Below are 15399 nucleotides of genomic sequence, written 5' to 3'. Positions count from 1 at the left end.
CACAGGAACACATTATGTCTTGCTACCTACTAACACCAAAAATACTGTAAGTACATCAAATTGGACTCCTCTTTTTTCCTTAAAGGCTGTAGCTAACAAGGGCAGTCAGCTTTCTTAACTATGGCAAAAAAACCTAACTTTCCTCAGTAAGGCATCACTTTGATTTCTCTTTGGAAACACACTGATCTGGCTGGTTTCTTTAAAGATACAGCAAGTGAGGAGCTGCCACTCAGCTCACACTGCTCACTCACCAGACTGCTGCTGCCCATTCAAAGCCTGAAGTGGGTGCAAATAGTACTGACCATATTTTCACTTTGAGTACACTCAGTCAGTCAAGAGACACCGTCACCTAAACGCTCAAGTTCTGTCCTCCTTCTTCCCCAGATCCTGTGCTTTATGAAACTAGAGCCTAAATAAACTCCTAAAGGTATTAATCTCATTAGGTGTGCAGATGTCCCACAAACTGGGGCGTGCTGAACATCAGCACCAAGCCATGTCCTGAATCAGAACTGTGGATCACGCTGGATCAAGCCAGCAGCACATAATCCATGTCTAAAGTGATAAAGAAAGCTTGTCACCTTCTGGTCCCCCTGTCCTGTTTAAGCACCTCTTTGACTGTGCCATGACACGGTTTTGTTTCAGGCTTTTGGATTTTGACACAGTGCCAGAAGTAGGGATGATGTGAGGGTAGGCAGGGATGTGAGGACAGAGCTGTGTCAGCCACCGGCCCGACCCGTGCTCAGGACCCCTCTGCACCCAAAGCACGAGGTGTTCCTGCAGCCCAACCCCTTCCCACAGGTACGGATCTTGTTCTGCAAGTGAGACTCTGAGGCTCTCAGATGCTCTTTGCCTCCCAGCAATGGGTCCTTCCCTCCAACCCTGCCCAGCTGTATTCCAGAACAGCTACAACTGTCCAGAATTTAAGTGTCAAAAGGCCAAGGATTGTGTATATTGCACACAAATATCTGCTGTATCAGGAGGCCATGCCGCGTTGTGCCCTTGGCGTCTGCTCGGGCGGTGCTTGCCGGAGGTGAAGCTCTCGTTGCTTTCCGCTGCCCAGCCTCCTGTCAGGCAGTGCTGTCTCCTGTCTGTGGGACCCCCTGGGCCGGCTTGCACACGCACTGCTGCCCTTGCCAGCCGTGCCAGCACCGCACAATTACTGCCAAAGAGCTCTTTTGGTCGGCTTTTCTTCCCGCGCCACCTCCGCAGCCCTCCCTGCGGGACGGTGGTGTGAGCTGAGGAGCCGAGCTGCAGGGGCTGAGCTACAGAGAGCTTTCCGCTCGGGCCCGGGGCCTCCCGGCGGAGGAGGAGGACGAGGACGAGGACGAGGACGAGGAGGAATCCCCTCCAGTCTCCTCCGCCGCCGCTCCAGCGGAGCGCGACGCCTGCGCGGCCGCGGCGGTGACTCACACGGGGGTACCAGGAGGGGACTCACACGGGGGTACCGGGCGGGGACTCAGGGGGTGCTGGGCGGGGACACACGGGGGTACCGAGAGGGGATTCACACGGTGGTACTGGGCTGTGACACACGGGGGTACCGAGCGGTGACGCACGCTCGCCGGGAGCCGCCTCGGCACTCGCAGCCCACGCCTGTGCCGTGGCGCTGGGGAGCCGGGGAGCCCGATGTCCCTCCGCTCCCATGGATGCAGCCCGGCTGCCCGATGTCCCTCCGCTCCCATGGATGCAGCCCGGCTGCCCGGCCGTGCCCCTCGGGGCAGACTGCGGAGCTCTCCCGCGGTAGGCGGCGGCTCTGCGGAGCGCCTCGCTCCCTGCCGCGCCAATGAATCCTCTCGGAAAATCCGTGTACGCCCTGGCAGCGCTTGCCCTCCCTCCCTCCCTCCCTCCCGAGAGCTTTGCCGTCTGGCGCCTGGGAATATGCTGTCCCACAAGAGAAGTTGGAGTCACCGTCCAGATCTAACTGCATCTAGAATATATTTCCTTTCTTTCTTTTACATTTTATAAATAGTCCAGCCTTCCTACAGCTTTTTTCCTGGCCTGGTGACTCATCATCGACTCATCATACTTGTTGCTTCACTTAAATAGGGCATTGAAAAGTCCCTTGCTTAAATGGGGGAAAAAAAATTCCCCAGCTGCAGATTACCAACTGACCACTTCATACTGAAAGACCTGAAGTAATTCCTGCTGTCCCATGGCTGGGAGGTTCATGCTGAGATGAATCAGTGCGAGGCAGAGCAATGCTATCTAGGGCCAGCCAGTCTGTAAGTGCTCCTCCTTTCTGCCTGCCCTGCTTCCCTCTGGAAGTAACAATTTCTTTCTTTCCCTTAGCTCAATGACTGGCGTTTTTGACTTGTGTACTGCATTGAGAATTTCGCAGGGATGCCACAGTTTTCCCTTTATTTCAAAAAATTGAATGACTCTCTTGCCAGCATGGTTTCCTAGCAAAAGGATGTGGAGGTTTCACACCACCCTCCTGAGCAGCCACCAGCTTTGCTGGCAGCCTGGGAAGCTCCTGGGACACCTCAGCTGCAGCCAGGAGAGGAGGTGAGGACCCAAAGACACTAACTAACATCTCCCAGGCTTCAGGAGAAGAAGAGCCCCCAGTTTTGGATGGCTGCCAAGCTGGGCTGGGGGTTTGGTGGGTGCCAGTGCTGGAAAGGAAGGTGAGCCCATGAGTCAGGGCCAGTGAGGGATGCAGCCAGCAGCATCAATGAGAGGTTCAAGCTGCTCCAGTGCCCCCAGCAAGGCTGCTGTGCCACAGGGCTGCTTCTGGTTTCCCATGCCCCAAGCACTGCTCTGGGCTGCAGAAGCTGGTGATGAACCAGGAGCAGAGTGGTGCCACAAGGTGGGGTGACAGGGTGACTGTCACCTGCAGGTGGAAGGAATGTGGTACCAGTGGGAAACCCAATTCCCTGTGGTGGGAGTTCCTGGTAAGGTGCCCCACAGCCCAAGAGTGGGGAGAGTCCCTCTTGCCAGGACTGCATTCAGCCACTTGCAGGTAGGAACAGGTGCTCTCATCTCCAGGAAGGCAGGAATCCTGACATCTCAGAGCACCTGCATGGCACTGTGAGGGCAGGTCATGATGGAGAGAAGAAAAGGAAGTAAAACCACTTATGCTCAACCAAGAGCGTTAGAGGCAACTACTCCCTAAACCTGCATAGCAACCAGATGCCAGCAGCAGCCCAACACACTCAGCTGCAAACAGGGGAATCCCTTTGGTTTTCCTAGCCCTCACTTCTGCTTTTGCAGCCCCTGCTGCCTCAGTCAGGATTACCTGAGGAATACTGATTACAGCTGATCAAGAGTTCTGTCTTCATTGAGCTGATTGCACAGCTTCTTTGAAGATGGCTGCTCTGCCCTCTTGTTATGCTGTGCCTCCCAAATGCCTTTTTATTTAGCAGCTGCTCCTCTGCTGTGCAGCGACTGGTGATGTTACATCACGGCTGATGGGTGCTCAGGGGACTTGCTTTGTTCGCTGGATGGGAGTTTCATTCACGTTTTGATAACCCTGCATTTTAGGCCATTAAGGTACTCTCTGTATCCTGTTTTTCTTTCATTCCAGACAGGCTGCATGCAATACTCTCTGATTTAGGGGAGGTGAGGGTTGCTCTTTTCCAAGTGACTGCCAGGCAATTAAGCACTAAAGGCTCTGTTTCACAAGCAGAAGGGTTTTAACTGCCTGAGGTTGTTGCTCACAACAAGAACCCCATGCCAGTTTCCTGGCTATCCCTGAGAAGATCCCAGTCTTCACCATTAAACAAAGACAATTGTATGGAATTCAGCCCGGATGGCAATAAAGAGAAGTTTGTGAAGGCTTTTGTTATTTTCTTTGGTTTTGTTTTTTTTTAAAGGTAGACTTGACAAATGTCAAATCCTCTTGCATGTGTTGGAAGCAGTCAGGAGATGAGGTGGGCAGAGAGGAGACTCTGTCCTAGCTATTCAAAGCCACTTAAGTTTTGCTGAGGGTCTGGGGAATACTTAGCTAAGGCAGGGCGAGATTGTGCCTCTCCACAGCTGTTAGTGCACAGGCAGTCCCCACCACAGCTGTGTACAGTTTTTTAGGAAGTTGTTGCCATGCAAGTACCTTGACATCTACTAAAACCTCCTGAGTAGTTGAAATGAAGTCATGGTAACAGCAGAATTTTTTTTCCTCAGACAACTATGACTTTCAGCTTAGGCTACATAGTCAAGTATGAAGTTTCATCAAAACTGTGTTATCCTAAAAAAGCTTCTGAATTATTTAATGCATTTTATATGATGATTACCTGATTTATATCACAGCACAGGAAGTGAGTTAGCAAGTTTATCTCCTGTCTTTTCATTAATATAATGAGATAGCTAAGGATGTGTTTTGCTCTTGTTCTCTTACTGCCAAAGTATCACATTTTCTTTTGGGCACAACAGAAAGCATTCCAGATCCTCATATTCCTACACATGGAAGCTCTGTGTGACATGTTAAATTACATTGTAAGACCCAAACCCAATTGTTCTAGCTGAATATTACTCCCCCTGACCACATGTTCCGGGAGAAGCAAAGTTTCTCTGCAGAAAATATGCGAGACAGAACTAAAAGCTTGAGCCCATAATGCACATATTCATTCATCATTTCTCTTGACCTGATTTTGTGCTCCAGCTTTTCTAACAGATTGTTTCCTTGGTTATCCAAGTTTGTTGCCAAAGCAGACAAATGAATCATCCATTTACAGTAAAAGTGGGGAACTGCCAAGGGAATACCTGATGTCGCTGCATGTGGCATGCAAGTCTCAGGCCAGCTGATGATCGAGTCCTTCCTCTCCGCTCTCTGGGCACAAGCCCCATCTGCACTATGGCACCCACCCTGGCACAGAGGCTGAAGACAGCCTGTGCCAGGATTACAGGACTGGTTGGTTAAGGGTGTCTCGAAATAGCGCTGCTGAATGGTAAAGCTCAGGAGGAAAAGCCTCAGAGAGCCACATTCACCAGGAAAGAAGGGTAGACAGGCTGCCCTGGTTCCTGTCTCAGCTGCATTTGGGGGTCCAGACATGCTGACCCAGCTCAGGACCCTTCTTCTTTTGAAATACATATTAGTTCACTCATAGAGCATCTAAGTCTCCCACAAATACTCCTGCTGTAATGGAAATCATTCTTTTCCAAACCACAAGGAAAAATGTCTGCTATTTCCAGCCTTCTCTCCATCCTCTCTGGAGACTGAAATCCCTGAACACTCACAGAGTACTCAGGGTGTATGCAGGGTACCCTGGCACTGCAGTTCCCTACTGCTGATCCGTTTGGGTGGGATAAGCAGACCTCAAGCCCCCTAACCTATCCTGCTGATGCCAGTCCTGTGACTGGAATGAGCTGCCTGTGCTACACCCAGGGCAGGCAGGCACCCTCAGCCTCCCTCTCCTGCTCTTCCCCAGTGCTAAGGGAGGGACACCGAGCGTGGGGTGGTATTGCTTTGCTTTGGACACAGGGGCTAGCTCCCTCCTTCCCAGGACAGTTTGTTGTGACACCCCCACTGCTCTTCCCTGCTGCAATCTGAGACACAGAATGTGTCTCACTCCAGCTCCTGTAATCCATGTCAGCCCTGCAGCATCAACTTTTCTGTGTGTGCCTCACTCCAGAGTGCAGTGCTAAGCTGCAAGCTGGAGCTTTTATCCATCCTTCCAAAATCTACCAAGAATGTATGCTATCTCTTGGATCCCTTTGGATTAACTCCCCAGAGCCACGTGTCTGCACAGCAAATGACAGTCGTGGCCACCCTGGCAAGCCCTGCCACAGCCAGTGCCAGCCAGTGTTGGCATCCAAGTACTAATTGTGGGCATTGCTGGGAGCGTCTTGGTTTGTATTTCTGTTTGGCTTCATCACTGAACCCAAACAGGAGGAAAAAGTACGAGGTGTGCCTTTGTTTTACATACAGGAATAAGGAGGTTCTAATTATTCACAGCAATCTGTAGAAAATTCATAAAAATCAATCTTCCTACTATGCAGCCAAATTTGATTGCACAATAAAGTTAGCATTGAAAAGGTGTCTAATAATGCCCTTTCAACTACATTTTTCAGGTTAGCCTTGGATTAAACCCCAAAATAGCTGATGTAATTTCCAGCTGGCTTTCACGGTTAAGCTTTAAAAATGGCATGAGGTAAATTCACAACTATGACTCTGTCTTCAGCTGGAACCAGCCAGAAGTGCACTTCTTGCTGTTAAGTTCTGTATTTAGAGGGAGAAGCTGTATTTTATTTAGCTCTCAGCATGCCAGGAACAAGCTTCCCTCGGCAGCCTCCCAGCAGTGCAGCCAGTGGGTGGTCCCAGGGCACAGCCCCTGCATACTTCCAGAGTGCGTTGCTGCTCAAAAAGCACCAGCAGCTGCTTTTCCTTCAGAAAACACAGGCAGTGGAGATCACGGCATGGAAACCCACTTTCTTCCTCTGTTATTGCATGGCAGCAGGAGAGTGTTTGCCTGGAAAGTCAGATTTAAGTTCAGCTCCATGCTTAGAGAGAGGGGCTTCAAAGCGCACGGCATGCGCTGCTGAGGAGGGACAGTGACATTGCATGGGCACAGTACCAGTGGGGAGGTGGCACCTTCTGTATGCTCTTCTTCTGCAGGCCTGCAGCAGAAAATGCACTCAAGGATCAGCATGACAGGAGAGCTGATGAGGGGACCTTGTTCCTAGTCCAGTGGCTACTTGCAAATATGGAAAGGTCTCAGACCCAGAGCTGTTAAAATAATTTATCTCATGGCCATGAAATGAGAAATACCATGAAGCAAGATGGTGGAATGGGACTCAAATCTCACATTCTGAGGAAGGAGCCTCTCTTTTGCATTGGGCTATGATGGCATATCCCACCTGGAACGAGAAGGGCAATGACTCAGAGGCTCCCTACGCAGGGCCCTGTGCCACACAGGATAAGGTAAGGAGTGCCCCAAACCCACAGCAGGGAAGGGCACTGAGTCAGCATCCGTGCCATTATGAAATGTGGGGATCCCTGCGTGCAGGGATCTGAGCAGGAGGCGGAAGAGCGCACACGAGCGGTGCCAATGGCCATCACTGGCACACAGGACAGCAGCCAGAAAAGCCAGACTGCCCAGCCTCTGCCCTGAGAACCCCAATTCCCTGCTCTCCTCCTGGCAGGGGATTCCTGCAGCAACACCTGCAATAGGGCAGGCAAACCCCCAGCCTGGAGCCCATCTCGGGGGCAGCACCTCATGCCCAGTGGCCCTGGGGAGGGCCACAAGGGACCCAGATCCCACACTGTGGGGTGGCAGCCACCACCTCTGCCCGACAGCCAGGCCATCAGGAACACGAGCAGGTTCCTTCCTGGGGAAGGCAGTGCAATCACCAACGTCAAGGAAATACTTTTCAACAGAGTCATAATGGCCCACAGAGGCATGATTAGCTTGGGTGCTGAAGAAAAGCAGGGGGATGAAAAGCTGGGACAAAGAACCCAAAATCAATCCAAAAGAGATGCACAGTAGTAAGCACAGACTTGAAACTCCATTCCCATGGGCTTTATAGTGCTTTAAAAATATTGAAAAATTAAGAGATAGTGTTCCATTGGTCAGGACAATTTTATTTTTAGGTTATTTTCCTTGCAAGGGGTAAGTTCCACTATGAATTAAAAAAAAAGGTCAACATTACAGAAAATTGGTTTATTGTAAACAAAGTATAAAGTACAACATAAGAAATGTGCAAATCTTTAAAGTAGTCACAAAAAGCAGATCTAATACACTATTTTCAAACCATTCACTTTCTGATATGTGTCCTCAACATAATATGATAAAATACAAATAGTGAAAATTGATGCATTGTCACAAAAGCTGGTTTAAATTCTATGCCCGTGTCTTTACTGCCTTGTTTTCCTCTTTGAATCACAACTTTCTAATTTAATACAATATATAATATATCCCTTCCAATTTTAGCATAAACTGCCTTTCAAAGAATAACAAAATCAAGAAGCCTAAGATTCTTGGTTTTCCTCTTTAATCAACCAGAGTAGTTTACAGCTACCAAGTTTGTCTTCAAGGTGCCCGTTACCTGCTCATGACAAGCGCAGTGAGAAGGTGGAAAGGAAACCATAAGCAACACAAAAGCAGAAGCATCATGCGATGCCCAGCTATAACCAGCTGTAACAATCACAAAGCTTGCCAAAGCAGCTGGGAAAACATTACAAAGCTAATAACGATTCGGAAATGTTCCTGCCCTTTGGCTGCCCATGCACTGCCCCTGCATGCCCATCCCAAGCCCCTCTGGACACAGCAGTGTAAAGCTGGGTGTGTAAACCACCCCATGCAGAAGGAGATGTCCAAAATCTCCAGGAGTCTGGCACCAAATCATCGATTACGATGGGGCTGGAGAACAGTTAGGAGAAAAAGACTCCTACCAAGCAAAGGTGGCAGAAGTAGCGAACCAGATTTAGATTATCTTACGCAGGTGGGTCCTGGGCTTTCAAGCCTGTGCCTGAACATTGCCGCTGTCCTTATCTGCGCCTACTGAAGATGGACAACTGACAGCTAAAACTGGAGTTGGTCTCAGGCATGAGCAGCAAACCCTCAGAAACACTTGCATGGGACTGGATCTAGAGCATACACAAGTGATTTGCAAAATTCAAAACTGGCACAATGTGGCTGCTCGGCGCCAGAGCCTTCCCTTTCTTTCTCTCCTCACCAGTGCAAAAGACACCCACTATTCCAGTCAGCCACTGGTTCTCCCAGCAGCATTTTTTGTGACTGAGCGCAGGCTGCCTTTGCCTCTCTGTACTGCTGGCAGCAGCCAGTGCAGGAGAACCACAGACCGGGAGAAAAAGCCTTTTTTCAGCCAGCCCACCCCAGCAACAACAGTTAATTCCACCGTCTTCAGATCAAGTCCTTTCACTGGGCGGTCGCAGAGGCTGGTGGCACGGCTACATCACTGAGCTTGCTCACTTCCATCTGCCAGTTGGGTAATTTCTTTGCTGACAAGTGGCGACGCGCGTGCTTCGTGAGGTGGTCGCTGCGCATGAAGCGCCGCTCGCACATCGGGCAGGCAAACTTCTTCTCCCCGGTGTGCGTCCTGCGGTGCCGAGACAGTTCATCAGAGCGGGCAAACCTCCTCTCGCAGCCTTTCCAGCTGCAACTGAACGGCTTCTCTCCTGGAAGGGAAGAAAGTACAAAGGGAAAAACGCAGTGAGTACTGAGCAATAAACACCGCTGCCTAAACTGGCAGGATTTCACTTAATTGGCAGGAAAGTTTCTATTAAGGCAGCTGAACCAAAAATCTAAGTAAGCAAGCATTATACACACAAAATGTGGAAAATTGTTTATATACTAATATTTAAACATGCAGACTCACTATCTCCAAGGCTAAGTAGTATGGGTAAGGGTTAAAGGATTAAAAAGGGTTAAAGGTTAAAAATTCTCCGGAACCGAATTGTTTGAAATGCTCTTCACATCTCAAGACAGCTGATTTTAACACTCAGCTCCGTGTAAACTGCGGATAATGATGACTCAGCACGCCCAAAACTCCCCTCTGAAGCGCAGCCTGCAGTGGTGCTTTATGTAACTGAGCCCCAGAAGTGCACTGTGAGCCTCTGTGAAAATACATGGAACTCTTTCTGCTACTGCAGTTAAGGGCTGAGCCTGGAGAAGTTACTCTAGAATAACCAAGGCAGGAATAGTTTGGAGTGGATTCTCACATCCTCTCATAGAACTATCTCCAAGTTTCACCCATTCTGGCAAAGACATTCCTGAGGAAAAGCCTACCGAGGCATCTTTAACTCTGGAAAGCATGCTCCACGTTGGGCAATGCCTTGCTTCCACAGATGCATTACTGAACACCTTCTGACCCAAAGTGAGTCCAGCACAAACAAAGTGCTGAGTCAACTTCCCCTCGGAGAGACTTCCCGTCAGAGATTAGGCAGCATTATAATGCACACTGGCAAAAAGAGTGTTTCATTGCTGGCCCACCATTTGTTCAATAAACAGACCCAGAAATCGCTACAACTGTAACAAGGTGTACACACAACCACAGTTTCCTACATTAGATTTTAGCATGCAGCAGCAGTAACCAACCTGTGTGTGTTCTGACGTGAGCCTTCAAATGGGAGCTCTTGAAGTACGTTTTCCCACATCCTGGGTAGCCACAAATGTGACTTCTTATTCTTGAAGAATCAGCCTGAGGAGTGGTTTTTGCTGTAGAAGGTACAAAGCCAGGAGCGGGGGCAATGGGAGAGAGTCTCGTGCCATTTGGACTAACAATGGGAGCCTTTGTGCCCTGCACAACTGGCTGGGGCACAACAAACATGACAGCACCCTTGGGAACCTGGGTGCCCATGAAGACCATGGGCTGACAGAGGGCAGGCTGCTGGCTCGGCGCGGCGCTGGGCACCACGGCCGTCACAACATTGTTGTTCGTGGGCAGTGGGACCATCTGGCAAATCACTGGCACAGGGGGGGCCCCGCTGCCTTGGGCAGGGGACAGCGGTGCTGCCCCCGCTGGCTGCTCTGCTGGCTCAGGGACAGACTCCTCCTTGCTCACCGAGGGCTTTGTCAAGGGCACGGGACCAGCAGCTGGCTCTGCAGTTCTTCCCTCTGCCTCGGACAGTTCGCTGGCCTCAGCAGTGGCTGCACTCGGTGCCTCGGCAGAGCACACAGAGGGCTCCTCCTTGGCCTTCTGCTTCCTGTTTGCTTCCCTCCGAGCACTGTCCTGGTATTGGAGCACACTGGCTGCTCTCACAGGGCAGGTTTTGTGGTCACAGAGCTGGGCATCAGCCGTGTGGCGGATAACACTTGTCACTCGAGCTTTCAGAGGCCTGGCTGCTGGAGACCTCTCTGCTTCTCTCCGAGGTGTGGCCAGAGGAGGCTTGGCAGCCTCGGGCAGCGCCTTGCCGAGAGGATGGATCGCCTGCGACATCTCCAAGTCAGAAGGGCTGTAGGGAGGGGTCAGGCACTGTGAAGGAGAAAAAGACACAGTAAGGGGGGGATGCTAACAGGACATCACCACATTAATTGTTAAAAACAAGCACACACACACACACACAAATTGGAAAACTTACAAATGCTGGTATGGCATTGAAGTCTGCTGCTCCAGGAAGCAAAGCCTCGTCACTTTCTTCTGACATGTCAGATGCAGGAGTTATAGGTCTCATTTCTGCATGTTTCTTGATGTCTGATTTCCAGTTGCAACTCATAGAAATAAGGGCTTCTACAGCCTCATAATCGCTTTTTTCAGGCGTATTATTCCAGAAATACTTCATATCTCTCTGTTTTTCAGTCATCATCTCCATTTCTTACTCCTGTTTTGGTTAGACAAAAAGAGAAACTTTAAACCTGATGCTAACTTTGAGTATTTTGCAGCTGCCTGTAAGAAGGCATTGGTAAAAACAAACGGGGCAACACGTACAAGGTAAATCCATTTTGTGTACCTGTATTTTCCTGCCTTCCTTATTTATGTAATATTTTTCTGAAGTTGTTAGCAGGGAAATCTGACCATCAGATGAAAATTATATAATTACTTGAGACAAAAGAACTACTCTGGATCTTAAGTATGTTAAAGTTATTCCACATTGCAAGAGCTGTGTCTGAGAACTTAAGAAAAATCTTCACACCCCCCCAAAAAAAGTAAATCAGAGCTTCCTCCACCATCCCACCCTCTTTCTATTTTTGCTTTGGAAACACACAGCCCCTCAGGATTGTGCTTATTTTGGCACATGAGAAAGAACCGCATTGGGGCTGATTCACATTTTCTTCGAAAGGTATTAACAACAAAAAATGTTCTAGAAAATACTCAAAGGATCTCTCTCACACACACGTACATGCAAGGGAAATCACTTGCTCGGAGAACCGAGACACACGTACAGATACACACGTCCGCAGCCCCGCTCTGTGTATTCCCTGCCCGGCCCTCACGCAGGGCTGTGGGCGGGGCTCAGGCGCGGGCCCCACCCCCGGCTGTTGGGCGCGCGCCACCCTCACCTCAGCGCACCCCGCCGGCCGCCCCCGCGCGCACCGCCCCCGCCCTCCCCTATTGGTTCCCCCGGAGCCGCGCCGGGCGCCCATTGGTCCGCACCGAGCAGGGCGCGGCCCGGGGCGGGGCACCTGAACAAAGCGTGATCGGGCGCCGCCGCGCGCCGACCTTTCCCCCAGTTCCCCCGCGCGGTGCCCCCGCCTCCGGCGCGCGGCGGCGGCCGGCTGTGAGGGCGGGCGGGGGAAGGAGCCCGGGCGGGAGGAGCCGTCACCGCGGGCGGGGGCCGGGCTGGGGTCAGCGCCGCCACACCCGACGCCTCCCGCCGTGGGGGAAGGGAAGCGAAGCGAAGCGAAGCGGCGACCCTGCGGGAAGCGGGTTACGGGGGCGACGGCCGGCTCTTCCCGCAGCGCCGCTCCGCTTCCCTGCCGCCGCGCCGCCCACCCCGCGTGGCGCCGGGATCCCCCCGGCTTTCTCCTCCTCCGTCACCGCTGCCACCCGGTACATGCAGCCGCCGAGGCCAGCGCCCGCACCTGGTCGGGAACGCAGGCACAAGAGGCTGCACGGCGCCGGACCGGCGCTGCCAACAGGTTCTCGGCGGTTTCTGTCCCTCCCGCGGCTTCCCTCGCCGGCTTGCCCCGCGAAGGGGCGCTCCTACAGCCCACCCCAGCAGCTCCAGTCCCACACCGCGACTCAGCCCCTCCAGCCGCTGCCCCAGCCCGACCTCCCGCCCGCCGTCCCTCCTATCGGGGGGTACCTCCCGCACGTGCCCCAGGGATCCCCGTGCCGCACCACCCCCGGGGACTCCCTCCGTCCCAGCCGCCCGGACCCCCGGGATGCCCGGTTCGCTCACCGGAGAAGCCGAACCCGCCCCTGAGGTGCCGCCGCCGCTCTCCCGGTTTTCCTCTTTTTGTTCGCCGCTCCCCACTCGGGCGGCGGCGCCCCCGGGCCCGCGCGCGGGGGGGTGGGCGGGGCCCCGGCCGCCCGCCGGCCAATCGCCGGCAAAGGTGTGTGGGGCGGTAGCCAATGGGCGCCGGGCTGCCGCGCGTGATCGGCGGCCGCGCGGCGGCGTGGCCGGAGTGTCAGCGCGGCGTGTCCCCGCCGGCGGCTGAGTCAGGGCGGCCGCCCCCGCCCCCCCTGCCGTGCCCTTCCCTCCCCTCCCCGGCATCCGTGTGGGAGCGGCGGGGGCGGCCCGGCGCTTCCTCCTGCATGAGGTCACACGGCGGCGGGGGAGGGAGCAGCCTCCCCGGTGCGGCCCCCGCTCCCCGCAGGGCTGAGGTGAAGCGGGGCCGCGGGCGGGTAGGGGGAGGGAGAGAGCGGCGCGGTCGTTCCGACCTCCTCGGGCCTTTCTTTCCCGTGCCCGTGGCTGGGCGCGCCCGGGGGACCCGCTGCTGTGTCCTGGCAGCACCCTCGGGGTGGGGGAGGTCGCTGCCACGCGTCGGGACCACCCCGGCCTGCACCGGCACTGCCCGTGCCAGCCCAGGGCGCCGCTGTTGGCGGGGACCCGAGGCAGACGCGGCGTGAGGAGACCCCGGGCAGGTCGGCCCCGCGGGGCTCGGCCGTGTCTGCCCGCGCTGCCTCGCCCGCTCCGCGGCTGCTGCCGCCCGGGCGGCTCGGAACAGCTGCGGCTTAGCTGGGTCACTGCTGATCGCGGTACCCCGCGGGCTGCGGCGCGCCAGCAGGGCGGGAGCCGTGTCAGCCGCTCTGCTCCATGCAGGGTTTAGGGCGGGCTCTTTCCCGTCAGAAAGTTGTAATGAGAGTTGAAAGAGCGACTGTGTGTGTCAGGACCTGAGAAGCCAGATCCAGGCCAGGCTGCAGCTGTGACTGGTGTTGGGCGCTAGAAATGCTTTGATGCTTAATTGTGGTTCAGTTTCTTTCCTCCTGCTTATTTAGCCTCACTTAAGAGATTTACCCTCCTTCTTCTCCTCCCAAGCAGTCCAGCATCGTTTGGTCAGAGCATTTTCCTTTTTTTTTTTTTTTTTTTTTTTAATTTCTTTCTAACACCTTCTTTGCCTCAGTCTTCCACAGTAAGACCAGTTATCCTCAGGCCTCCTGAGCTGGTAGACAGGGACAGGGAGCAGAATGGGCACCCTGTAATCCAGGAGGAAGCAGACCTGTTGTGCCACAGATGCTTACAACTCCATGGGACTGGATTGAACTCATCCTAGGGTGATGAGGGAGCTGGTGGAAAAGCTCACCAAGCCCCTCTTCATCATTTATCATCAGTCCTGGCTAACTAGGGAGGTCCCACGTGACTGGAAGCTGGCCAACCTGACACCCATCCACAGGAAGGGCCAGAAGGTGGATCCAGAGAACTGCAGGCCTGTCAGCCTAACCTCAGTGCCCAGCAGGGTTATGAAGCAGATCATCTTGAGTGCAGTCACTTGACACATACAAGACAACCACGGGATCAGTCCCAGCCAGGATAGTTTAGGAAAGCCAGGTCCTGCCTTACCAACCTGATTGCCATTTTATGACCAGGTGATCTGCCTAGTAGATGAGGGGAAGGTTGTGGATGTAGCCTACCTGGACTTCAGGAAAGCTTTTGACTCCATGTCCCATAGCATACTCCTGAAAAAGATGGCAGCCCATGGCTTGGAGAGGCAAGTTCTTCCCTGGATGGCCAGGCCCAGAGAGTGGTGGTGAATGGTGCTACATCCATTTGGCATCCAGTCACCAGTGGTGTCCCCCAGGGATGAGTGTTGGGCCCAGTCCTGTTTCATTTCTTCACTGATGATCTGCATGAGGGGATCCAATAAATTTGTGGATGGCACCAAGCTGGGTGTGAGTGTCAGTCTGCTGTGGAGTAGGAATTCCCTGCAGAGGGATCTGGACAAGTTGAATCCATGGCCCAAAGCCAGTGGTAGGGGGTTCAATAAGGAGAATTGCTCAGTCCTACACTTTTGTCCATATAACCCCATGCAGCACTACCTGCTGTGGGCAGTGTCTGGAAAGATGTGCAGAAGAAAAGGACCTGGTGGTGCTGCTCAACAGCTACTGAACATCTTCCAGCCTGTGCCCAGTGGCCAAGAAGGCCAGTGGCATCCTGGCCTGCATCAGCAATAGTGTGGCCAGCAGGAGCAGGGCAGTGACCCTCCCCAGCACTGGTGAGGCCACACCTTGGGTGCTGTGTCCAGTTCAAGGCTCCTCAATTCAAGAAGGACATGGAGGTGCTGGAGAGAGTCCAAAGAAGGATAGCTGAGCTGATGTAGGGCCTGGAGCACCAGTCCTGTGAGGAGCAGCTGAGGGAACTTGGGGTGCTTAGCCTGGAGAAAAGCAGGCTGGGGGTGACCTTATCACTCTGTAACTCCCTGAGGAGAGGTTGTAGCCAGGTGGGGGTTCAGCTTTCTTCCCAGGCAGCAAACAACAGGATGAGAATTCAGCCTCAATCTGCCTCAGGGACAGTTTAGGTCAGACATTAGGAGGAATTTCTTCACATAAAGGGTGATTAGGCACTGAAATGGGCTGCCCGGGGAGGCCCTGGAGTCATCCCTGGGGGTGTTTAAGGAAAGACTGGAGGTG

The 15399-nt window shown here is 53.3% G+C and overlaps 2 protein-coding genes across 2 annotated transcripts; one reads left to right on the top strand and one right to left on the bottom strand.

Annotated features, from left to right (window-relative positions):
- Positions 1 to 7489: 7489 nt before the first annotated feature.
- KLF10 (KLF transcription factor 10) lies at positions 7490 to 11209 on the bottom strand. The gene is made up of 3 exons (XM_036378985.2): positions 10970 to 11209; positions 9987 to 10863; positions 7490 to 9067 (listed from the first exon to the last, which is right to left on the bottom strand). Exons 1-3 carry the CDS (start codon positions 11198 to 11200, stop codon positions 8808 to 8810), a joined length of 1368 nt encoding a protein of 455 aa, XP_036234878.1. The 5' UTR covers positions 11201 to 11209; the 3' UTR covers positions 7490 to 8807.
- Positions 11210 to 11728: 519 nt separating this feature from the next.
- LOC118683958 (uncharacterized) lies at positions 11729 to 12754 on the top strand. Its single transcript, XM_036378599.1, has one exon. The coding sequence runs from the start codon at positions 11729 to 11731 to the stop codon at positions 12752 to 12754; it is 1026 nt and encodes a 341-aa protein (XP_036234492.1).
- Positions 12755 to 15399: the final 2645 nt, after the last annotated feature.

This window comes from Molothrus ater, chromosome 1, assembly GCF_012460135.2.
Source record: "Molothrus ater isolate BHLD 08-10-18 breed brown headed cowbird chromosome 1, BPBGC_Mater_1.1, whole genome shotgun sequence".
NCBI lineage: Eukaryota > Metazoa > Chordata > Aves > Passeriformes > Icteridae > Molothrus > Molothrus ater.
The sequence above is the reverse complement of the archived record's forward strand: the minus strand, read 5'-3'. Positions and strand labels throughout refer to the sequence as shown.